The 18747-nt window shown below is 43.9% G+C and overlaps 1 protein-coding gene across 4 annotated transcripts in view; it reads right to left on the reverse strand.

Annotated features, from left to right (window-relative positions):
• Positions 1-18747, reverse strand: part of NDRG3 (NDRG family member 3) — a 47021-nt gene that overhangs the window by 19782 nt on the left and 8492 nt on the right. For 2 of the 4 annotated variants that reach the window (XM_061441731.1, XM_061441729.1), the window contains exons 2-3: positions 6821-6926; positions 3474-3509 (exon numbers count right to left, since the gene is read on the reverse strand). In XM_061441731.1, the coding sequence (XP_061297715.1) occupies positions 3474-3509; positions 6821-6877 (93 nt within the window). In that variant the 5' untranslated portion in view covers positions 6878-6926. The remainder of the gene's footprint in view (positions 1-3473; positions 3510-6820; positions 6927-18747) is intronic. The other 2 variants (XM_061441732.1, XM_061441730.1) reach the window with 1 other exon arrangement.

Here is an 18747-nt window from a genome sequence, read left to right on the forward strand (position 1 = left end):
CTAGATTCATATTGATAAAGACCCCTAAGCCACCATGCTAGTGCTTCTTATCTCCACTGCAATTGGTTATCAGATTATGTGGGGGTTGCTTACTGATGCCCAGGCAAGCTGTTATTTGTCAGGGTTAATTGTGGTTGCTTGTAGATGAGCAGTTTAAAAAAACCAGGGTACCTGTGTCTCAAAGTCAGCTGTATCAGAAGAGCTAAAAGCATCTCCACACCACATTCACCCAGAGTAACCAAGTTCAGAAGGAAAAGGACACTTGCTCTGTTGACTTAGCTGACATCTGATCCTAGCAAGTTATTAAAAACTAAAACCAAACACCAGGAAATCGAGAGAAATTCACAACAGCATCACCCATTTCCCCCAAAGGAAAGATCTTACAAACCTTAGATATGAATTACCTTGAAAAGTGTAATGCCGAAGTTTGACAAGGAACAGCGTGCCTAACCCATGTGCCTGTCACTACACAGAGTCAGTGACAGTGCCAATGACATGCTTGTGAGGATTAAACTAAACACTTCTCCCAGCCCTAAGCATGGGTCAGCTGCAGAAAGTACGTTGAAACTCCAGCGTACAGCCAGAAGAAGGTCTAGAGGCACTGCAGGATGGACAAACACTGAGGCTGGCTGGTTGTTACTGCTCTGGTGTATGCAAGACAGAGCTCTGTAGGGGCACAGGTCAGTCCTGGAAGGAGTCAGGATGGACTTACAGCACATCACCTCATGGCCAAGGGCACAGAACAACACAGGCTGAAATAACACAGGACTCGCTCCAGTACATCCATGTCTGTACTGGGCAGCTCAAACTGGACATGCACTGTCAACAGGGCTGCCACCAGCACTGACAGAGGGCACCGGCTTCCCTTACCTTGCAGCCTTGCAAGCACAGCCCAGGATGTGGTCAGCCCATGCAAAGCCACAGCTTTATCTTCATTTAAAACAGCTTTTTTTTGGACTATTAGAAAAATAAAAAGGTCTGAAATGCAGGCTTCACATTGCTGACGCCATGCTGTCATAGGAACACTCCACTGTATAAGATAATCCATCCCATATAGCCCCTAACCCGCCAGGTCCCTTGCAGATGGTTCTGCCACTGGAAGCTGATCGAGAGCTTCACTGTGCTGTAACTGGAAACCAGCTCCCAGTTATCAGCCTTCATGAATGTGTGGCCAGTTTGGGCCTCCAGACAAATTAAACCCTCACCTAGGTGCTAAGAGCTTTTAAGGTTCTCTCTTCCTCTAAAAGCCCTAGCAAACTTCTTCACTTTTAATTCTCTCTTCTCCAAGGTAAGTAAAATCACACCAATTTCCCAGAAGCCTGAATGTGGCAGCCAGACGTGCTTTGCTGGATTAAAAGGCAGCAGTAACTCTTCACAAGACAACACAAGAGCTCACCCTGCAAGTTTAAGCACTGCTCCTGCAGCAGAAAATCCAAGCACCCAACATACCACCTATTGCTCTCTTTGTCAGATTTCAGAGACTTAATGCAGCCTTTGGGGGGTATTTTACAGATAGGAGGAGGAGGCTGAGCCACATGTGTGCTGAAACCACACCTTGTAGGGGGAGATGCTGAAGTGAGCTGAGGCCAGGACAATATTTACAGTCACAAGAGACAGTGTTAACTTCTTGCTAAAAAAAATTCTTCCAAACGAATTACCAAGAGGGCTCCCAGAAGGAACATCTTGTCTCCTGCCCAACTGTTGCCATGGCCACCAGCTCACTGCTGATCTAAGTCGAAGCACAGAGAAGCAACAAGCACGTCCTTCCCTGGCCCAGTGCTCCCCAAAGCCCCTCTCCCTGGCTGCAGGGCTCCCCAGCTCTTCCCGGGGCAGACACAGGCATGAGGACATGCCAAGCACAGCTGAGTCGGTGGTGGCAGCACCATGTTTCTGTGGGGCTCACACAGCTTCAGATTTGGGGCAATTTTTAAAGAAGGGCACACAGAGGCTTTGCTTGTTGAGGGAAAGGGTAGAGTAGAGTGAAAAGGCAGCAGCAATGCACACCTCTGTTACAGAGACTCCTTCCTATCTTCCTGCTCTGGCTCCCCAGACCATACTGCTCACAGACAGGCAGGGCATGGCAAACCAAGAGCTTTGGTGGGTCTTTAGACAATCTGCATTGAAGGCTGATGTGTCAGGCACTGCATCCATATCCTTTCCAATCATAACAGACAGGCCTCAGCAGGCAGTGCCTGTACTACGTAATGCTCCTACTCAGAAGCATTTCACCTATCTTTATCCACCACCCATCTGACATGGGAGCACACTGCACCTCTAGAAGAGACTGAGAAGATGCAGAACGACAGATGGAGACAAGACAATACAGGGAAGTGTTCTAAATCCACCATCTACCTTCATTAAAACAAAAAAATCATTGCCTAACACTGTTGCCACTTCTAAGACTAAAGTTGTAACATGCTAAGATTAGTAATTTTTACATGTAGAGGCTTTAAAATAATACTAAAAAACTCGCAGTGAATCAAGCTAAAGCAGTACAGTGACATGTGCTGCCCAGATGGGCTGTACTTCCGTGTCTGATTATCAAGAGATAGAAAAAGCACAAACTATCTTCTAAGGACTGTATTTATTACATTTCTGTTCCACACAAGCCTGCGGAAAGCCTTCTGGAATCCCATACGTCAACAGACCTTTATTAAGGGCTATCATGTGATGTTGACAGTTCTACCCCTGGCCATACCACTGGTGTAATAAAGCAGTGAGAGCCTGTCCGGTGCAAAGCAGAACACTCCAGACACAGCAGCCTCTTACAGCTGAAAAGAAAGAATCTTCAACCTGACTGCAATCAGGTGAAGAAGAGCTGCTGGCTGCATATCAAAATGCTGAGGGCAGTCAGCAAGGTAATCCAGCATGGTAAATGAGCCTGCATCCCATAAAACACCACGTAATCTCAGTGCTGTGCTCTGCCTAACAAAGAATGTGTCCTCTGTCTCAGATGCTGGTGGTGCAGTACTCCTCTAAAAGGATTATTCCTATATAACCAGAGTGATCAGGCTCATCTCCACACTGCTCTCTCAGGCGAATAACCTCCCAGACAGTGACCACGGGTGGTGGTGCCCCAGGCCCAGCAAAGCAGGGTGCTGTATCTGGGGCAGCTTGCTGACTCCCATCCCCTCTCAACACAAATAGAGCACACAAGCTCCTCCTTTCCTAGCCTGTGAAGCAGATGGGATGTGACAGATCTGCAGCTCTTCAGCATATTGCATTTTTCCAAGAAACTGCTTTTCAGGAGACCAGCCATCCTGCAAGATGTCCTGGAACCTTGGCAGAGCAAGACAGGTCAACATCTCTGCACTCAGAACAATGTCTGCTGCATGAAAGGGTAAAGGCAAACTTCTGCCAATAAAGTTTTTATTGATTAGACCTTAACAGGAGCTAAAATGAATATAGAGAGCTTTTTCATCTCTCTCTCAGCATTACTGATGGGCTATGGGGAGTCTACCCATGTGTCTTACCTGGCAGTCGAAGTCCTGGAAGTTGCGAGCCGCATTCTGTTAACAAAAAACAAGAGTTCAGCACAAGACCCCAAAACAACCCCAACACCATCAAAGCTCCCCTAGGAGACCTCACCCCCTTCTTCAGTACAGCCCAGCCTGACTGCAGTCACCATAGCAGCTCAAATGTGAGACCCACATAGGGGAACTCCAAGCAAGTTCTGCTCATTACTATGCAGTGAGGTTGCTGGGGGCTCTCCCAAGGCTGCCAGCTAAGGAGAGTACCTATGGACACAAGTGAAAGTTGACTGTACTAGAGAAGGGACAGGAACACATGGGAAGGACCCTGACCAAAGTCAAGCTGGTTACAAGGTTGGGTTTTGTGTGGTCCTGGTGCCTTTGAGAGATCTACCACTAGGATCTCATGTCATGAGCACAAGGAAACAGGCCATGCAGTCAGCTCTCCTGCAGTAACTGCATGGTGTCGATCCAGGGCAAACAGTGACCTGTGAGTTACTGAGACCAGAGCACATGGGAACTGAGCTCAGCAATGCACAACTGACTTTTCCAGAGGGTGACACCACACATGCAGGTAAGCACAGCAAGTGCATCCCACATCTGGCATACTGCAAGTTCAAAGGTCTGCAGTAACTTGTCTGTATGCTCATGTGCTTTGTTAACACTGTCTCTGACCACAGCGTAGGTTACACTAGTGAGTGCTGTCAAATGCTGAAGAAGGCTGAGCAAATAACCTGGGACAGCATTCTAACTTTTGTGTTTTAGGTACAGCACCTTAGTGCTAAAATTACAGCTAGGACCAGATATGTACAAGAAAAACACACCCCAAACACTTCTTCTGGCTGAGCACCTAAGCCCTTAGTACCTTAAGGGTTTTACTGTACTATTTCTGGCCATTAATCCGCGCTGGCTCAAACCACTACATCTCAAGTGGTCAGTGAAAATCTTGGTGAACTGTCAGCTTGGTACTTTCTGGACTCTGATAACACTGCACAGAACAGTGTGTTATAGCACCCCACCCACATGATCCATAAACCGGGTCTAAAAAGTACGTATGTATTATTTCAAGCTTGAAAGCATTAACAAAGACCAGACCCCAGAGGTGGTAGTTCCCTGAGGCATTCACTTTATTAAAGCAAACTTACAAGGAGAGCCACTGCACACTTCTCTTCTCATGCAGGGCAGAGGATGGTTCTGGAGCCACCCTACTTATTTTTTTCCCCTTACTGATATCCTTCCTGTAACTCCAAAACTGAGTCAAGGAAACCAAACATCACTTGGTATGTGCCCTTCTGAGTCTGGTTAACACCACTGGGCTGTTCAGGTGAGCACTCTGCACTTAAACCAGAAGTGTCCCAGCTGTTAGATAACAGAAGTGGCCATGCAGATGGCAAGGACCTGATGGGGCTGACCAGGCAATACTTCACAGAGAGACTGAAAACTTATAAAGCGAAACCCACTTTGTTTTAGCATACTTCAATACCTCCTGCTTAGGTCAGCACACTGGAGCAAGGGAAATCTACTCTCTTGAACTCAAACATGGAAAGTCCTCGAAGAATCATGAGCATTGCATTTAGAAGCTTGTCTTCTGTAAACCTTAATTTCTCATTTTGAAATCACACACTGTTTCCAAGGCACTTTCTGCTGGTCTGCACTGATTTTGTTCTTCAAAACTCACTCTCCCTGGAAACACTTCAAAGATGATGTTTAAGCTACAGTGGAAGCCTGGCAGTCAGCACTACGCTGGAAGAACAGGCAGCTGGACTGCAGATCTCTGCTGGATTTTTACACTTCACAGACACTAAACAGATAATGGTGGCACACTAAAGCAATGAGCAAACACTAACTGCATTAGACAGGACAGTCTTTCCCAAGCGAGTGGACAAAGTACTGTGACCCTTTGGCAGCACAAGCTAGTCCTTCATAGAATCATAGAATCGTTAGGGTTGGAAAGGACCTTAAGATCATCCAGTTCCAATCCCCCTGCCGTGGGCAGGGATACCTTACGCTAAATCATATCACCCAAGGCCTCGTCCAACCTGGCCTTGAACACTGGCAGGGATGGAGCATTCACAACCTCCCTGGGCAACCCATTCCAGTGCCTCACCACCCTAACAGGAAAGAATTTCCTTCTTATATCCAACCTAAACTTCCCCCGTTTAAGTTTGAACCCGTTACCCCTTTTCCTGTCACTACAGTCCCTAATGAAGAGTCCCTCTCCAGCAGCCCTAGAGCCCCCCTTCAGATACTGGAAGGCTGCTATGAGGTCTCCACGCAGCCTTCTCTTCTCCAGCCTGAACAGCCCCAACTTTCTCAGCCTGTCTTCATACGGGAGGTGCTCCAGCCCCTGATCGTCCTCCTGGCCCTTCTCTGGACTTGTTCCAACAGTTCCATGTCCTTTTTATGTTGAGGACACCAGAACTGCACACAATGCTCCAGGTGAGGTCTCACAAGAGCAGAGCAGAGGGGCAGGATCACCTCCTTTGACCTGCTGGTCATGCTCCTTTTGATGCAGCCCAGGATACAGTTGGCTTTCTGGGCTGCAAGCGCACACTGCCGGCTCATGTTCATGTCAGTCATTAAACAGCAAAGCATTCAGAACTGCTTCACATACCATCAAACTTGGCTGTGAGGTATGGAAAGTCACCAAATCACATTGCTTACAAGCGCAATTCACAGATGCAAGATTCTAGGTCTTGTTGGGATGGCCCATAACGACTTTGGCACTCAGAGCAACAGTCCTGTGGCAGAATCCAGTGAGGCTAAGGCTGTCCTAAAGCCCAGATGCCTGTTCTCCAGCCCACAGAACACAGTGACAGCCTTAAACAGCTGCCACAATAGAGTGATTTTCCACAGTCTCAGTATTGCACGAATCTGGACTGCTCTAGCTAGGCTCTGCAGGTATTAAAAGGCTCTCCATTACTAAATCAACAGAGACAAGGTTCTTTTGGAGGTCAAAACACAAGAGGATAATTTCAGACAAATTATTTTAAACAAAAAAAAAAGAGAGAAAAGAAAAAAAAGAAAGTGGGATACAGTCCAAGGCTTCTCTTAACAAGCAGGAACTTAGTAGAGGTCAGCAATGGTATCACCTGTCCAGTTTCCACCCCGCCTTTGTAAACCTTCAGTACAGGCATGACAATGACATACTGTTTGGCCAGGACTCCAAACTCACCTGAACCGTGGTGGTCTGTCTTGCCCTGAGACTTTGGAAGAGTATGTGGTGGTGGACTACCAGAGCAGGGAAGCACTTAAGCCAGTACCTAAGGTACTTCAAGATGTAAAGAGATTCTGGCAATCAAGGCTCCTTGCCAGACACAAAGTCAGCCAAAGTACAGCCAAAGCATTACCTTATCATTCAGGAGTGGTTTGATCTCTGTCAACTGAACATCCTGCAGTTCATCCATGGTGGTGTAAGTGGAGCCAACTAATCCTCAGAGCAGCAAATGCGTGATTCTGAAACAAAGGCATATTGTTAGAAACAGTATTAGAAGATTTGCTAGCCAAACCAAACTTAAAGATCTTTCATTAGACTTGCATATGCTCAAGCTGAAGCCAGAAAGTCTGGAAGAATCTGGTTCTGAGTGCACCACAAAGCCTGTGTAACTGTAGAAGGCAAACAGCCGTGGCTGATCTTCCTGGTCCATTTCTACTGCAAATACTGTTTCAGGGGAAGTGAGGTCTCTAGGGAGTAAGACAACAAATGTCTGTGTTACACCTGTACTGTGTGTTGTTCCTTTGTTAAAACTGGGCAGCAACAAGGAAAGCTGCTGGTTTGGATGCTGGGCTCAGAATCAGGTGGAACTTCCTTGAGAGAGAACAGAACAGCTCCCTTTACACCAACTGAGCCCACGGAGCTGGGGAAACTGCAGAGCAGCGTGAAGGAAGGAAGGGCATGAGATGTGCTCTACAGTGAGCCTGCAGCACAACCAGCCTGGGAGACTCTGTGGCATGGAGCAGACCCTCACCCAGGCTGCTGGAGCAAGAGCTCTGAGGGGTCAGAGGTGACCCGACACTGAGGGGTGCCAGGAAATCACTGCTGCACTGAGAGCAAAATCAGGCAGAGAATAAACCTGCACAGCCACAAACAGCCAGATGGTGGATTGCTTCTCTAAACGTATTGATTCCAACCTGCTCATCCAGCAAATCTGAGGCTTTTCTGCTTTCCTAGAATCTCAAAGCCTTTTGAAGGTTTTTGAAGGAGAAGGTACAGGGGGTCCCCATCAGTGCTCGCAAGCAGCTTTTTTTAGATTGCTGAACCAGCTCTTCCAATCCACTTATGAACTCTCCAGAAAATTACTGTCACAGACTCAGGATTTTATTTCAATCCATTCAGAGGATATTCTGCAGGCAGATGCATGCACTATTCTCTTCTCAAGATCCTAGCAAGCTGAATGTGATTGCCCTGAGCCACATCTGGGTAACTTGTTATTACAGCAATAGGTCTGACTTACTCTGTATGATTATTGAGCACAACTTTACCCAAGAACCCTGCTACGCAAACAGCAATGTGGCTTTCAGTCTGAAACATGCCAAAGGGGGCTTGTCAAAAAAGGCCACAAGAATTTCTCTGAAGAGAATGATTTGTAGCAGAGACACCTGGTAAAGCACCTCTTTAAATGCAGAGGCAAAGGGAAGGGATGTATTGGTGAGCTGGGCTACCCTCTGTTCCAACCATGTTAAAGATCTGCAGACATGGCTGCCCAGGAAACAATCAGTTCTCTCCCTCCACTCCTCTGGTGATTAAGAAAACCAAACCTGTCACTTCAGAAATTGAAATCAGGTTTAAAATACCACAACAAAGCAGCATCAATATTCATAGCACACAGAAGAGCTCCATAGAAGACAGGCTACAGGCAAAGCAAAAGGCTTGCCTGGAATGATCTGTGTATAAATCATGCATTTTTCTTTAAATGTCCCAAGACCACATGCTTTGCAAGTATTCCTCCTGCCTCCGTTTATAGATGGCTATAAATACATTCAAATACCCCAATTTAAACCATCCATCCCTTTCCAAAAGCTTCCTGAAGGCTGGAGTAGGCTCTATGCTCTTTGAAAACCAGTAATACGAGGAATGACATTTGGTGAATCATTAGCAGAGACTAGAAAACAGGGTAGGACACAGAAGGCTGCAAAAAACCCCCAAGGCAGGTCAGCCTCAGAAAGAAACCACCTACCTATAAATAAGATCTGGAATACGTAAGCTCCCATGCTTACTCCAAGATAAGGATGCTCTCAATTTACATTATTTCAAGATATAAAAAAAAAAAGCATGTGTGTGAAAGTAAGTTCAGCAAGCCAAGAGCACGAGTACTACAGCACCAAGCCAGCAGTGAGAACTGCACGGTCGGTGGGTCCTCTGGTCCTGGTTTGTAGTCAGCAGAGGTCTAGCAGAGCTGCTCCCCCAAGGGGTACAAGCTGCAAGAGCTGGATCTTGAATCCAGCTCTCTGGGCACCTCCTTGAAATATTCTGGTTTATTATGGAATTGCAATCTCTTCATGTTGTTAAGGAACACTGTAGCAAAATCTTGTATTCAGAGGCTGACAATTCTTGTTCATTCATCTCAACTAGACAACAGCTTCTAATCTGTTAACTCTATAGCCCATTATACTCCTGCTTTGTATGTTAACTGCATTGAGGGGAAATTACACAAGACAGTAGCTATGCTGCAAAACATGGCATTAAATCTACCTAAATGTACATTCCTCTGTTTGGCAGCCTAGCAGAGCTGGCTGAAGCAGCCTCCTCTCTAGGGACTTACAGTCACGACAATGTGGATTAGGTTTCCACAACTGCTCACTGACACAGCCACCCTCTTACCAGGGGATGGAAAGACGAAACACTGCTCTTGGGTGTGCAAAGGAAGAATAAACTCAGAATCTGCAGGCAGTGCGAGAACCAAAGCACACTACCCACAGTCCTCAGGTTTGCAGCTGAATGTATTAAGCTGTGTGTGGTGTGGAGCTCTTCACTGCAGCTCTCTGCTTTCTACAGAAGGGGATTCCTGCTTTCTGTGCTTCCTTCGCTTCGCTTCTCTGGCACAGACACACCTGAAGACAAGCTGCCTCTTGGGGCTCCTCAGTCTGAGACCACAATCTCAGCATGTAGATCTGAGCTAAATCAAGTTTCATTTATGGACTTTGAGACACGTGGGCACTCCTGTTACATGGCTCCTCAGTCCTTTGTAAGCCTCTTGACACGAGTGTGCTTCCCAACCGCTTACACAGGCTGAAACGCTGGCTGACATGGTAAACTTTCAGCAAAATAGGCAAAGAGTCCAAATTCACTTTCAAAATATTTTCCTAGGTTACTCCCTCTCCGTTCCAGCTCATGTATTTTTGGGAATGCACCACATGGTTCTCCACCTCCAAGACAAACTATGAGCCTGCAGAGAGAAATTATGTTCTGCTTAACCAGCACAGTGCCAATGACTGCACACGAGTGACAACGGCATCGTTACACAGCATACTTCTAACTCCTTTAAATCTGGGCTGCCCCCAGGGCAGAAATGCCATCTGGTGAACATACTTTCTAAGGCACTTAAACAAGACTTACATTTAACAATGGTTTTGTGAGGAAAAGGCCTGTGCCCAGCTTTCCATTAATTTTGGAGGAGTCAAATTCTCATTACAGCAAGGGTCACGCTGCCCCATGTATAACTGAGCTCAGCCAGCACGACATCATCCTTGGTCACCATTTGAATTAGCAGGAATCAATTATAAGGCTGATTAAACAAGAATGCATGAAAAATATAAGTCTTCAAATTGTTTTGAATTACCTGAAATCATGAAAACACTGAACCCTGCTGAATTCCCCTGTACAGTACAGTCAAGATGTTTTAGAATGGGGATACTGGAATGAGAAATTTCTCCTCTGGAAATGATGCAGATGATTGTCTCCAAAAGAGCTCTTTCTGGTCATCATATCTCTTTCAACTAGCTTTGTAGCACTTCCCTTGATAAGCTGTTCTCCTCACTACCAATGAAATAAGCAGTGGCTATTATCATCGATCATGTTATTCACATCATTTTTCCATGCCCTTTTCTCAGGGTGGCACCACTCTGAGGCAATACTGGCATTATCCAGCATCAGCTACTCAAATGAAGCCACAGAACCGTTTTCACCAGCTTTATGGTAAAGGACACGTTCAAATAGAGCTGTTCGAAGATGCTCTATTGAGCTGCCCGTTCCACAACACCCATAGTTCAGGATGTCCCACCCAGGCATAGATGTAGCTGAGCTCAATTCCTCTGATCCAACACAAGCAGGGATGCTCTTCAACAGCAACTTACTCTTGGGCGGCTTGTGATTCAATCTGACTGCTTTCCACCAGGAAAAGCAGTTCCCTCTGTGGTTTTATTTTCAAGCTTGTTTCTGCTTTGTTTCAACTACACTTCCTACTAATTGACTCTGTGTTCCTACATTTTAAGTGAAAAATAATAATCAAATGTAATGTGTATCCCACTGAGCGAAATAAAGCATTCCAGAGCAAGATGGATTGGAAATCTGTTTAAATGTGATTTTAACACTGATTTTTATCATCAAGCAGTACATTTCAATTTACTGAAATTCAATGCTGATTTTGCATTTTATTTATCTTACTGAAAAAGCTGCATTTTCACTGGCTACCAGACATTAAATTGCATTGATAAATATAACCTTTACACCCAGCTGAGCCTTCTGCTGTGTGGGAGGAACCACCATTTAAGTTATGGTGTAGCTAAACAAACATTTAGTCAGAGCTCAGTCTTCCTATCTTGTAATGCAGTTGTGATTGATCTTCTTTAACTCATTTGTGTCAACTGCTATCAGGATGGGAGAAAAATATTCAGATCAAATACTTAAGAAAGATTTGCTCTCACTTTCATTTTAAAGATAAAACTGCCTTAAATGCTTTGTGTTTACTGATATAAGTAAGCATAAATACAACATACTATATAAAGTAATAATATATTAATATCATCTATATTAATATAAATTAATAATATATAATAAATACAATATTCAATATAAATTATACAGCCTAAACCTGATGCAGCAACATACATTCAGCAGTGAAGAATTGCCCCATGTGGTTTTGGTCACATCTCTTGGCATGTGCAGTGCAATGGAGGGCAGCCTGGATAAACCCCCTTAATGGGGGGTACAGAAATCACCCACAGACACATGCAAAGCTCAGGAAGAATTAATACATTCTGCTCCTCAGCAGCTAAGACAACACAAATGCTTCTGGTGTCAGCTCATTCGGGTAACTAACGCTTTTTTATTGTGCTGTATACGTACATAAAGATAAATCACTTCTACTAATGTTTTTGCAGAGAAAAACCAAACTTTTCTTCTTCATTGAAGCTTGAATAAATGGATTTTGGCCATCACAAAATCGTATCCTTGCAGGGAAAAGCTGATCAAACATTTCAACATCTCCAATTTCGAGTTATCCACCAAACATGCGAGAGATATTTTAAGTTTTACTATGGCAAATACATAGCTTAATATTAAATAATTATGTCTATTAAATATAAGAATAGATGCACACAAGACAGATTTAGGCCTCAAGATGCTGTTCCATTAATCTGCTAACTGCAGATCTGTTGCAAAAGAGGCAATCACAGGGTTGATGTAAATTTGAAGAACACATACGTTGTGTGAAAAACAAGCTGATCAATTATTTATTTTATGCTTCCCCCCCCCTCTCTTCTTCATCATTAATTAAATGCACCTTTCCCTGCTCCAAGCAGCACTGCTCCTTGGAACTTCCCAGAACAAGCTCTTTCAGGTTGGCTCATTGCCCATCCTGCATCATCTGACAATCCCTTCTTAAGTATCAGTGTCATTATTTCAAAACCATCACGACAGCTGTACTGCTCTCCTTTCCATCATTTCCAGTCTGTGAAGTAACTTCCAAGCAAGAAATCATCCTTGTACGTGTCAGGACGAATTTTATGCCCTTTCTCAGGCAGCTGGCCAGTGCAGGAGGCAGCTCAAATTAATGCAGCTAAAACCAGTAACGGATATAGGGCAACTCAGAATCAATTCAGGATGTAATTTCATTATTCACTTAGTATCATCATGGGCTGCTGCCAGAGGGATGCCCCATCCGTCTTCGCTACCTTTGCCAGACAGAAGTTCCTTCCTCTCCTTCCCTTGCACCAGGTCGATGAGTATTGTGCAAGTCGGTCAGCAGAAGGGGCTCAGAGGCCACCTGAGATGCCCATGCTTGGCACAGCAGCACAGCTCTGAGCAGCTGTGGTCACAGAAGAGTGCAGGAGGGGGCACAGAACCACTGCTGTTTCATCAGCGCTGATGACCAAGGGGCATTTTACCCAAAATAAAGGAAAATCTTTCTGATGCTGAGCTCTGTTGATCATTGCCACTCACAGCTGCTCCAGCAATTTGTCACCCCTGACAGGCCGGTGGAGCAGTGGTTAAATCTCAGCACAGCCTCATGGAAATCTCCGGGTCCAATTCCTGGCCACAAGTAACTGATCTCAAATCACTGTTCATAAGAACAACTTCTGCTTGAAGTCAATTATAAAACTACATATAAAGTAGATACCTAAAATATATTTGGAAGGAAAGTGGCGTTTTCCATCAAATTAGGAATGCCTTCCTGAAGGTAGCTGGAGGCCAGAGGAGGATGGCACTCTATCAAACACACCTTCCCAAATTTTACATTTCTCAGATAAGGACTAAGGAGGAATCTATGACCTCATTACCGGGTAGCTGAAGCTTTCAATGCAAGTGATTTCATTTCAATACTCCAGTTCTGAATGAAGTTGAACCATCATGAGTTTCGTGTTAATCCCTCTCCATTTAGAAAGACTTGGTTACAACAGATTAACCTGATTAATTAATATCAGATTCATTCCCGATTTCATCCTCTAGAAACCAGCATGAGATGAGGGAACACACCACAGCAAGGCGACAGTGGAGGATAAACCACCTACAAAGTCCAAACCTGATTCCTCGAGTAAGAAGTACAAAGGGGACATTTCTGAGAAGTCTGGTACCAGCCTTTTCCGTAGGTGAAGGTGGCACAGAAGAGGCATTGTAAATAGAAGACAGATGTATAAACAGAGAGATTTTTAACCTGAAAATATCACAGACCAGAATAAAAAGAAAAATTAAAATCCAGAAGCAGTGACTGTTACAGCCACACATCAACACTATTTAAAAATTCCCTTTCTAAAACTGTTTAATAATGAATAAGGAATCAAGTTAGACACTTCACATTAAAGAAGTGGATGGATCATCTCCCAATAGACTTTTGGGGGCAGACATTAACATGTCAAAATAAGAGGTTTAATATTAAAATTGATCCTCACACCTAAAAAATATTCAATGCTTTCCAGAATAAGAACACATGAAGAACTGCACAAGATCTGTATGGTGCAAGATCTGGTCTGATAAAGTTCAAGAGCAAATGCCTATTCTGCTGCTGTTCCCTAGCACCTGCTGATATTCCCCTTTGCTCCCACACTTCAGACGAGCATCAGTGTCTCAGGTCCTGTAGGAGCCTTTCCCCAGTGCACTGAAATGCTGATGTTCTTTCCAAACACAGAGGTTATTTATTATGCAGAGTAACTGTTAAGGAAGCTGTACCCACAACATTTAGTTTGGTGCCTCTCTCCTTCCTTGACAGCCACTCAAGTTAGTAACAACTTTACCTACGATACACAGGATGCTCTCTCATCCCAACGTGGAAAAAATTAAAAACATAAAGTAAGACACCATGGAGGCTGAATCAAAGACAAACTCCTTCTGACAACCCATCTTAACTGCTCTGAGCAGCCACAACCTTCCAGAAGTCAGCGAGTGTTGCCCAGGGAAGGACATTCCCAATGCAAAACACCATTAGCACACCAGCCCCAACCCTACAAAAGCCTGCTGACAATACCTTTTCTAAGGACAGAGCTTAGCTTGCTAACACTCACCTGGAGAGAAATGGTCACATCTCTCTATGTGGTTATTTCCTTCCTGTAACATTATGTGCACATTTCTCCCACATTAACCTTTAAGCAGAATTTAGTTTAAAGACACTTCTCATGCAGTCATTTCAGGACTAGAATGAGAGCTCTGGTTGTGGGTTGATTCGGTTCATTTCAGTATTACTTTTTTTGCCCCTCCCTCCCCAAGCTTCACTGCCCTATCCTTTGGGAAAACAGATATATCCATCTACCCCATGCCCAGTATTACAGTTTTGTAGCCATGATATCTACAAAAACCCTCAGAGGAGATTTAAAATGTTCTGAAGAATGGTAGTGGTACTGTAAGACATAATTAAGACAGTATTAGTCAGGTGAATTGTGGTCATAACAGGTGCCAAATCCAATTATAAAGAAGATCATAATAGTTTAAGCCACTGTCACGGAAGCCAAGTGTAGGTTCTCTTTTGAGCCTCCTCCACAGCAAAACTAATGAGTTTCAGCTGGCTGGTGGAGAGGCTCAAAAGCACCCACAGAGTATAACAGTTATCTGCTAAGCACCAGTAATCCAATTACTGTGTGTCATACATAATACCTTAGGAGTAAAATGATAATAACCCACCTTACACAGAGTATTCCCTCATCACTCTCTCAAGAGCCTGAGTCAGCCTCGGGCTGCTCAGAGGTGGCATCCCCAGGCAGACCACAGCATCTCCTGGGAGCCAAAGGCTCAGCACACCTTACAGCAGACAGGTCATTTAGGCAACATCAACAGAGCCCATCACCCCTCTCCCTACTCTTCCAACCTCCAAATATCAAACAGATTTGCAGACTGAGGTAGTATCTTTTATTTAACTAGCTGGAAACAATGACAAGCTTTTGTGACCAGAAGCTCTTCTCCACGTCAGGAGCAGATGTTAAACCGAAAACACAACCCAAAAGCACAATTCACCTGAGCAGTCAATGGGTTTATGTGATAATTTCTTTTTACAATTAAGCAATATTCAGCAAGATGCTCCAAATTGGCTTAAAATGGCAAGAAATTAATTTTTTCAACACAAAACATGTGAACATGACAAAGCACAGGTAATAAACCACAAATAAATAACACTTGTACATTAGAACCATGCCTAGTTTTCATGAATCCAAAAGCTTCTCCTTCAGTCTGTCCTCTTCTAAATCCTGTGGTGCAGTCCCAAAATAACACTTCTGCCACTGGCTGGTATTGTATTGTCGTATTATTTCTGTAGTAGCAGAAGCTGGAACTACCCATCACAACTAATATGCCACCATCCCAACTCGCTGTCAGACAAAGAGAAAACATAAACTCTTGCTGTCACAGAAGTTCTTATACTCCAATAACAAGCCCAAAAAAACAGCTACAAGGCTGGGCTGTACGTTGTGATATGTACAAACTGTATTTGACTTCACTGCGTGCTTCCATCCAGCAATGAGAAGCTGCACTGATTTTGCTAAATGAAGAATGACCACAGGGGCTGTTTCAGCCTGCCAGGCTCCATATCCCTACTCCAACATTCAAAAGGATTTCTCTTATGAGCAGAGCTCTAGAGCTAAGCTTTCAAAGCCCTGCAAACAGCGTTTTGATGAAGTGTTAACTGCAGAATAAATCAGCTTAAATTCAGGGAATTGTGCCAACAGACTAAAACCTCAATACCAAAGAGAAAGGAGGAGGTCCTGCTCCCACTTTATAAACATCTCACTTTGTTTTGAGCCTGCTACCCACTACATTCATTTCATGGCCTTAGTCCTTTTATCAGAAGACACGGTAAATAATGTTCATACACTTGCCATACGGCTAACACTTTATCTGCTTCCATCACATTCTCTTCAAAAATCTCTTTTTGAAACTGAAGAGTTTTGATCTATTTCTCATTCTTTACAAGGAACTCATTTCACACCTTTGATCATTCTTCTCAACCATTTCAGGATCTCTCCTGGTTTCACTGGGTCCTTAAAAGTGATGAGACCAGCACTGACGCAGCATTCACAACACTATGGCTTTGCACAGCGGTGTTTTTCCTTGTTTGATCACTATTATTTTTCCACAAGCATCTAACCTTCAATTTCTTTTCCAAACACTGAGTATTCTGATAGAACTGCCTATTATAACCCCGAGTTTCATCTATGACTGGAAAGCCAATTCAGAGCTTGCTCACAGTGGGGGCTCTTCTCCACGTGCATTACTTCACCACACTGAATTTAAAATGCTGTTTTATCACTCAGTGCTGAAGGATTTTTCCATGTTTCCTCAAAGTTAAGTCCTCTATTTACTATCATAATTACGGTTTTTATCAATAAAAAACCCACGGTCAGTTCAATTTATTTTTCCACCATTGACTTCTCTGTGCATTTGGCCTCTACACCACTCCCTGGCAATGGCTAATGTGAAAACACGGTATAAAATAAATCCTCCTTCTGTCCAATTTACAGTTGAATTTTTATGGGATGTTTCAACAGTCCTCATGCTTTCAGAAATGCTGGTTATTCATTACTCGCCTCCTGTCATGTTTTCATAAAGCTTTATTATTTCCTTTTGTCCTCCAAGTGACTCCTTTCCAAGTCCGAAACTGTTTGATGTCTCCTTACCCCACACCTTTGCTCTCTCATGTCACCCTTCTCTTTTCTAGTTCTCTTACATGCAAAGGATTTGTCAGTATAACTATGCTGATAATGAGCTCCAGTATAGATTATGTCTAAGATTTTGCTGTTCTATAGGATCATTTTTACTCTTCCTCAGGAAGACATATCAGAGCTTCTCTTTAGAAATGTTGCTTAAAACTGCCACATACCTTCATAAACGTGCAGGCAACCTTCTATATAATGCCCTGCTTCCCACACCACTCTCAGAATTGGGAATTTTGTTTAAAACCAATTTTGTATCACATCATTTTAAATCTAAGCTGCTCAGATGCTTCCCCTTGACTTCATGTTGATCTAAATTTTTAAATTAGGCTTTTTATGTACATTTTCTGCATTTGTGTATGAGCTACTCTAGGTTAGTGCTTGGTAGCTGTAAAGAAAGAGTGTCTATCCACTGCAGCAGTGGGGAAGTCCTCTACTCCTCTACTTGTTTAAGATCTTCAATCAAAATGGAGATGCAGGGGGAAATCACTGCAGGCTCAGGTGTTCACTGCTTTTCAACACAGCGTGTTGATCTGATTTAGTTTCAGTAGTTCATCCTGGTCTATTTTTAGGCTGTACTGCTGGTTTTCCTGGACTCTTCAGGTAATGCTTCTTCAGTAAAGTCAGTAAATATCAGTTTCAGTCTTCTCTGACCCTCCTGCCTAACACAGGATACTAAATTCCTCTGTATAATACCTTCATCAAGCCACACATGCTGGGACTGAGTGGTGCCATTTCCCTTGGCATCTTTTAAGTCAGCACTGAGTAACTTTCCATTTAATGAAGGGACCAAAACTTTCCACTGCAGCCCAGTACACTGGCACCTGATACACTCCTCCTGTTAAATATTCACCTCGGGTAGAGTTGAAATGTTTTGGTTTTCCTTCAAATGAAGCTGTAATCTGGGGAGAAGCAGGGAAAGAGGTAAGAGCTCCAAGGCCACCCCCCTGTAATGACTCTGCAGCCAGTATGCAGTGAAACAGAGACCTTCCCTCACCACTGCTGCCCTGCAGACAGACTGAATCATGAAAGCTGTTTTCTACTTTTTATTACCCAATCACCAGTAATAAAACTCATTTCTCTTCATCTAACCGCTGCATGAGAGAGAAAGACAACACAGTATTGCTCAACCAAGCTCCTTACAAGACTGATGGCCTTGCAGATGCCTCTAAAAGAGGAAGCTGCTGTCATTTGTGAGATGTGACTGTTCATCCCTTAAAATTATATGTCTACACATATGCCAGACAAAAAAGGATGGAACTTTCTAACAGCTGCACAGAAATCACTGCAGCCCTTGTCTGTTTGGCCAGGAAGAGGAAGTGATCTCCTCCTGCTGCAACTGAACTTGGGAGCTCTGGACCAGCCCCTGGTAGTGCAGCACCTCAGCTTTCCCTGGAACTTTTATTCACATGGATGCTTGAATTGTGCTGCAGGGATGCAGAAGCCAACAGTGCGGAACAAGTCCTTTGATTTATGGAAAGGCGAGTGCCAGTCGGGAAAGCTAAGGCCCCAGACTATGAAAGCAATTTGGAGTCACCATTGCTAGGAAGACCTGGGGTTCTGTTAAAAAGAAATGCAAGTCTAGTGATTTATGACAGGACAAAAATACTTCAGATTTCACTAAAGGCAATATTTCAAGTTCAGGATTTAAACTCCATGAGCCTTTCCTTACTGAAAGCTTTGACAATACCAAGACTGTATTTGCTTA

The sequence above is a fragment of the Pezoporus flaviventris genome, unplaced genomic scaffold (genome assembly GCF_033815535.1).
Source record: "Pezoporus flaviventris isolate CSIRO_AGI_PZ_B2104156 unplaced genomic scaffold, CSIRO_AGI_Pfla_v1 ptg000213l, whole genome shotgun sequence".
Lineage (NCBI taxonomy): Eukaryota > Metazoa > Chordata > Aves > Psittaciformes > Psittacidae > Pezoporus > Pezoporus flaviventris.